Source organism: Pagrus major, chromosome 10 (assembly GCF_040436345.1).
Source record: "Pagrus major chromosome 10, Pma_NU_1.0".
Classification (NCBI taxonomy): Eukaryota; Metazoa; Chordata; class Actinopteri; order Spariformes; family Sparidae; genus Pagrus; species Pagrus major.
In genome coordinates this window covers 21,620,926-21,627,910 of record NC_133224.1, presented here as the reverse complement: position 1 = coordinate 21,627,910, position 6,985 = coordinate 21,620,926, and the positions used below count along the sequence as shown (strand labels likewise).

General features: G+C 39.8%; 1 protein-coding gene across 3 annotated transcripts; it reads left to right on the top strand.

The window, feature by feature from the left end:
• Nucleotides 1–30: 30 nt before the first annotated feature.
• tp53 (tumor protein p53) lies at nucleotides 31–6,255 on the top strand. 3 transcript variants are annotated; one of them, XM_073474948.1, is made up of 12 exons: nucleotides 67–157; nucleotides 1,074–1,180; nucleotides 1,281–1,356; nucleotides 1,464–1,652; nucleotides 2,795–2,969; nucleotides 3,096–3,208; nucleotides 3,453–3,562; nucleotides 3,754–3,878; nucleotides 3,969–4,060; nucleotides 4,145–4,215; nucleotides 5,023–5,158; nucleotides 5,721–5,802. In XM_073474948.1, exons 2-11 carry the CDS (start codon nucleotides 1,104–1,106, stop codon nucleotides 5,117–5,119), a joined length of 1,125 nt encoding a protein of 374 aa, XP_073331049.1. In that variant the 5' UTR covers nucleotides 67–157; nucleotides 1,074–1,103; the 3' UTR covers nucleotides 5,120–5,158; nucleotides 5,721–5,802. The 3 variants fall into 3 exon arrangements, with proteins under 3 accessions (XP_073331048.1, XP_073331050.1, XP_073331049.1); XM_073474947.1 differs by having other exon boundaries at nucleotides 31–157; nucleotides 5,023–6,255; XM_073474949.1 differs by having other exon boundaries at nucleotides 35–118; nucleotides 5,023–6,255.
• Nucleotides 6,256–6,985: the final 730 nt, after the last annotated feature.

The window sequence follows — 6,985 nt, the reverse complement described above, 5'->3', positions numbered from 1 at the left end:
GCAGGCTTAAAAACAGCCCCTCCCCCTCCATTCGGTGGTATTCCCCGTCGACAACGTGCTCGGATAAACCCCCAAAATATTTTGACTTTATCGGCTGTTTCCACTCTTCTGAACGCAGGTGACTCACCGCCCATACAGCAGTAGCGGACAACCCAAGGTAGCGTTGTGGACACTCATGCCTCATTCGTTAAAGCAAGGGCGCCAAGAGCAACTCATCTGTCCGATAGAGAAAGTTTTACGGCAGTTTAGCTAGTTAGCGGATTCCGAAACGTAAAGCTAACGTAATTAGCTAGCTAGTTATGCTAACGCCAAGCTCGTTAGCCAAAACAAAGAAAGACTTGTCCGCTATCGTGGCGAGCTAAACCCGTGTTACACCGTCGATAGTTAGTAGCTCCCGTTCACATATTAGCGCAGAGTGAAGTTATTTTCATTGAGTTTTTTTGTGAAAGTGACCGACTGGAGCTAGCTTGAAGGCCTCCGACACGAAAGAAAATGGACGGCAGCTAGCTAACGTTAGCAGGCTGAATGGTTTTTCGTGTTGTTTGTTTGGGTGGCTGCTTGTGAAGTCAGTAAATTTAAGATTCGCATCAAAACTGATATTTGAAAAATATGGCTATGTCTAGCGCTTTATGTGTTTTTATAAGTCAGAAGTTTTAAAACTAAGGAAACCTCAACGTTAGTCAGCAAATCAGAGCAAAAGGCCTACTTTTTTTTCAAACTGCATTTCCTGTGTGGCAGCAACCAGAGGTTTGATTATCGACTAATTATTGAGGCAATTTATCGATTTAAAGTACAACGTTGTTGAGTTACAGCCTCTCAAATGTGTGTAGTTTGTATATTACTGTAAATTAAATTTCTTTGGGTGTTTTATTGTCATTTTTAAAAAAAAGATTTGTTCATTTTTTATCATTTTATAGACTAAACTGTTAATGTATGGTTGAAAAAAGAGACAAATAATAAAACTTGTTGCCAAATATGTTAAATCACATGTCAAATGTAGAGTTTGATAGAGATCAAGGTGTTGCATACTTATTACTAACACAAGCTCTTACTTCCTGTTGATCCCCATCCAGCGCTCTTCCTCACTTTTCTCCTCTGGGAAAATGATGATGGATCAAGAGCCCGGTCTCGAGAGTCTGCCTCTGAGCCAGAACTCTTTCAGAGAGCTGTGGGAGAGTGTGTAAGTTGTGTTTTAATAGTAAATACCACTTTGAAAGATGTCATTGTGCTCGAGAAAAACAAGTAAACCAGTGTGTGTGTGTGTCTGTTTACTTTTGCAGCGCGGCTCCCCTAATCTCGACCATACCGACCGAGCCTTCTGAAACATGGGGCGTGCAAGGACCAATGAATATGCTCGTAAGCATACTTACTCATACCTTCATTTAAAAACACTGAACTGAATGGCTGCATGATAAAGCTCTCTGTTAGATATTTGACTCTCTGGTGTTTCTCTCCTTTTCCAGCTCATGAACGACCAAATTCTGGCTGAGGGGTTTGATGAACAACTTTTTGAGCTGCCTCCGGAGATGTCTACTAAAGATGGTGTTACTCCCCCGTCCTCCACCGTCCCGGTTACAACTGACTACCCGGGGGAATACGATTTCCAGCTGCGTTTTCAGAAGTCTGGAACCGCTAAGTCGGTCACATCTACAGTGAGTCTCATCTAAAAATATAGAAATTCAACTTATTTGTTGATTTCCTGTATTTTTAAACAGTTTCGAAGAATTTTCAATTTATTATGGATAACTGTTCTTATATCTGTTCCTATCAATGTGAGGAAAAAGTTGTATATACTTCTCGCTGTGTCTAATTTTGAAAACATTACACAGAATTTAAATGGTAGACTTAAAATGTTAGACGTTCAGCGGGACTTGCGGCAGATTGTCCTGCAACCAAACATGGCAAGGAGCAGAAAGCTTGCTGTTTGAGCCCCTCGCCAAAGAACAAAAGAGACTTCCACAGCTGCTCAGTTATCAGGCGCCTTTCACTTTTCAACTCAGTTTCTTCCATCCAAAGTGTTATTTTTATATGTAGAAGCTCTGCTCCTGTTGTGTATTGGTCTAACTCACAAAATTAAATTCAACCTTACTTCACAGATTTAAAATTCTGAGATTGGAAATGGAAAAGTTTTACTGTCGTAAACTCCTCCACTGGTATCTTGGGTTTTTATCACCCACAAAAGTATTTAAAGTGTGTAAAACATTGAAAACGATCTAAATTAAGAGTAGAAGATGTATATCTTACCTTGGCTTCACGTTAAAAATCCATTCTTTCGTATCTCTGGTGGCATTCAAGTGGAATCTTATTCATTGTGACGATTCGCTAAATTTTAAGGACTACAGTCAGTCACTGGGTTTGAAGAGCCAATAGCATTAATGTTTCCACTGTGACTCACCCAGCAGCGCGCTGCAGTTGGCCAGTTTAGTTGAAGTTAGGGTGGTCTGCCCTGAAACTCCCGCCTCCGCCGACTTGTGTGCTCTGTCTGTGGGAGAGGTGCAGTCTGGTTGTAAAGCACAGCTCTGACATGACGGGACATGTTCCTGCACCTCTTCCTCTAGCACAGAAAGGGTTAAAACGGACGAAAGCAAGGTAAAAAATCTTCTTTTAGCTTGATCAATCTGGCCTTACTTATTTAGAGAACCTAAAATGTAGTTTGTTTTTGATTCTTCAGAGAAGAAAGAGTAATCAAACTTATTTTATGGAACTTTTATGGAATTTTTTTTATCTCAGACCAGTGCTTGGCATTTCAGCTCCACTGATAATAATGTGGCTTTTTCACTTTGCTTTCTCTCAGTATTCAGAGCTGCTGAACAAGCTTTATTGCCAGCTGGCAAAGACCAGCCCTGTGGAAGTTCTCGTCACCAAGGAGCCTCCTGCGGGCGCCGTCCTCAGGGCCACAGCGGTTTATAAGAAGACCGAGCACGTGGCCGAAGTGGTCCGCAGATGTCCCCATCACCAGAATGAGGATGGTTAGGAAAATGAGTCACTGAATATTGCCTTGTATTTGCAGTGGATGAATGCTTGTCTTTGCTAGAAGACGAATTGTAAATGGATGTTAAGTTTTAATTTTTTTCCTAATGTGTTTTTACATTTAGCTGCAGAGCATCGCAGCCATCTCATCAGAGTGGAGGGCAGCCAGAGAGCGCAGTATTTTGAAGATCAGCACACAAAGAGGCAGAGCGTGACTGTCCCTTATGAGCCCCCGCAGGTACAGCTGCCCCACTTGATCTGTCCGAGAGAACATGTCTACTCTTTCTACTGCTGTCATTTTTACCCATTCACATTTCCTACCTTCAAATATTTTGTGTGAGTATATAAACAAACAGTGCCTGTCACTTTGAGATCCTAATTTAGCATTTACATTTGAAAATTGGCCATAGCATTTTCACCCTTTTTGTATACACCTCAACCAGCAGTGAATAAACACTGTTGTTGTTCTTCTCCTGCTTCAGTTGGGATCAGAGATCACAACCATCCTGCTGAGCTTTATGTGCAACAGTTCCTGCATGGGAGGCATGAATCGTAGACCCATCCTCACCATCCTGACCCTCGAGACTCCAGAGTAAGTGTTTCTTCTCTTTTAGCAGATGTTAAGAAGGGGGTGCTGGGAGTCTTAATGTACCTTCTGTGTATTGAGAAAAGGCAGACATTGACTGATATGGATGCCCCAGTTAAGTCTTGCATTACTATTCTGGGAATTTATTCATCCTTGGAAAGCATTTTGAGCCTTTCTACTCCTCATCTTCTTCATAGGGGAGTCGTTTTGGGCCGGAGGTGCTTTGAGGTACGCATCTGCGCATGTCCAGGCAGAGACCGCAAAACAGAGGAGGAAAACAGCGCCAAGACGCAGAATGGTGCCAAACCAATTAAAAAACGAAGTATGTTTATGTTGCATTACATTAATTTTCTGATTTTAGTTTCCATCTATACTTCCTGTTTCCTTGCTAACCTCAGTTTTGCGTCTTTAGAGAGCGTCCCTGTTCCTGACACCACTTCTGTGAAGAAGTCCAAGTCAGCCTCCAGTGCAGAAGAGGAGGACAAGGAAATGTTTGTGCTGCATGTAAGTAAACATTCATGCAGTCATAAAACTGGTTGTGGAAAATTTCCGTGGTCTTCGATTAATTTCCGTTTGATTACCCTGCAGGTTCGTGGTCGAGAGCTGTATGAAATGTTAAAGAAAATCAGAGATGGTCAGGAGGCGCTGGACAGGCAAAGGTAAGAAGTGTAACGTGTGTTACTTTGCAGACATCAGCCTGAATCACTGTAAGTTGACTAAACTTGTGACTTAAATCTTCAAGAATATCTCAACATGGTCGACAAATTTGGGCATTTACTCTGTGATAAGTTCGGCAGCAGTTTAAAGTTTTAAAGCCAGATTGTCGTGAACATGTTTTATAGAAACTTTTTAGCCTGAACTCTGTTGTGTCCAGTGGAGATCACCTGCCACCAGAGGTCACTGTATATAATAATTATGTTATCTTGCTTGACACTGGGGCGGCAACTAAACATCATTTTCATTATCAATTAAATCATTTAGTCTATAAACTGTCAAAAAATGTTCATCAGAATTTCTCAGAGCCCAAAGTAACATCTTGAAATTGCTTCTTTTGTCCAACCAACCTTCCAAAACCCAAATACTCTACGTTCACTATCCTAAACAACAAAGAGAAGCAGCAAATCCTGACATTTAAGAAGCGGCAATGTTTTTGCCTCAAAAATGACTTGTAAGATTATGTTTTTGTGGCCATTTGAATCCAGATGCCATTTAATCAATTGTAATCACTATCTACTGTGTAAAAGTAGAGTTATATCATGAATGTAGGGTAAAGAAGAACAAATATTTTAAGAAAAAAATAATTTGAACAGTGAATAGATGCTGCCCAAAATGTTTGATCAAAGCTTAAACAGTCTTATAAGTAGTATTCTCAGAGTCCTTTTGTGTTATTTCAAATAAACCAAATCCACCACAACTGCCCTAATTTCCAACAGTCACCGAATTGTTTTCCTGCCTTCTCTCCACAGCAAAACTAAGACCAGGGCGTCTGTGAAGCATGAGGTACCTCTGCCTTCCAGCGGAAAGAGACTGGTGCAAAGAGGAGAGAGGAGTGACAGCGACTGAGAAGCTCATCATGATGATGATTGATGATGAGAACAAAAGGCATGCCTTTCTCCCTCCAAGCCATCAGGGTTTATTTCAGGTTTTTAGTAATTTACCAGAACTTGATCTTATAACTGTACTGCCTGAATATTTTACTGTACTGTAAGTACTCTGTTTTTTGACTTATGCAAGATAAATAAAGGTTGAAAAGATTTTGCAGAGGAGAGCGGTTCATACTGTAAGCAGTTCTGCCTACTCTTCAGTACTCTTGCATTTAAAGGTCCCGTGAAATGGCTTTGACATTTTTCACTGTGCTTGAAACAGGATATAACGGGTTTGGACTTTAAAATTGGGAGGGACTCAATTTAATCAGTGTTAATCTTGGCAGGGATTTTCCTTTTTGAGTTTTAATGATTCTGATTTTAAAATTGATCAGTCATAAATAATGCATTTGTTGTCTGAATATAGAAAACTAAAGATTTTAAATGTTTTCTATCTTTTTATATAAGGCCAGATTTAAGAATACACATAATTTCCTTCTTTTTAAAACTCCAAATTATTATGACATCACAAAAAGCTGTAAATAAGTTTTAACCCTGTTTATCTGTAATTTGTCATCTAGGTCCCCTCCTACTTAACAGTGACGTTTCTGCTCGAAGGGAACATGGATTGTCACAAAAAGTCAACACTAGATTTGGTAGATGCGGGGCTGGCACCCCAAAAGCCAATCACCTTTTAGTATTTAACTTTTATACACGGCAGAGAGCAGAAACCGATGTTGGGAAGAATAAGAAAAGAGGAATATTGACATTGAAATACAAGAATTGATAAACTGTTATATGTTAGGATGTCCCAGCAGTAATCGTTTTGTTTGTTTCCGTTTTTGGCCTCCATGAGCACTTCACTTTGTTGTGACCAACCACTGTCATTCACCTGCGACCACTTTTGTTTTTACACTGCCAAGAGAAGTATACGTATAAAGGCATTTCTTTGTTTTATTTCTGTATCTTTATAGATTATTTTGGGAGCTTAGTTTTGTATAAGAGTTTTATCTTTCTATATTTTTCATTGTCGTCGTTTTTTCATGCCTTTTTTTTTTTGTACTAATTTGCATTTTATACTCAAAGCTTCAGCCAAAATAAATGCCTAACGTACAACTGTGTCCTTGTGTTCTGTTGGCAGCGAGCATATATATCCTCACTTTGCATCTCTGCAGTTATGTTACATAACTTCCCCTTTTTACTTAAGTACTTTGCATGATTGTATGCGAAACCAGGGTCATGTGACGGTATTATGGGTGTTGAATAAAGCCTTGTGTTGCAGGCAAATGTGAATGTTATTACCTATTGATCCATGAGAGTGGAACAGGTGTTTTAGTGCTGAGAGGTGACGTTGGAGGATGCATCTGTAACCTCGGAGATCAGTTGGACACAGTATTTAACTTCAGTCTTGTCTGGTTCCAACTTTTTACATTTTTATTTTACATTAGCTGACCTGGTGAAATTTCGTGAAGCTGCTGTGAATCTAGGATCCACAAGATTCTCAACATGGGAGAGTTGTCTCTCAAGGATAAAGTCTGTATTGTAATTTCCTTGGGTGAGTTGTTTTGTCAATGGTATTCAGCTGTACTGTTTATGGAGCATGAAATGAAAAGAGCTGAAGCTGCAGCTGATGAATGTTATTGATGTATCATGCAATGATGAAAATGTAAAAATGTTCAGTTTACAGTGACAAAAACAAAAGCAGCATTTTCTTTCAAAAGAAGCCGGCACTTTGTCGTTTTGCTCGAAATGACTTGATTAATCAATTACCAAAATTCATGTTCTGTTAAACGACTACCAGCAACTGTTTCAGCGCCATAACTTTCAAAGTTAAAGCATCCTTATT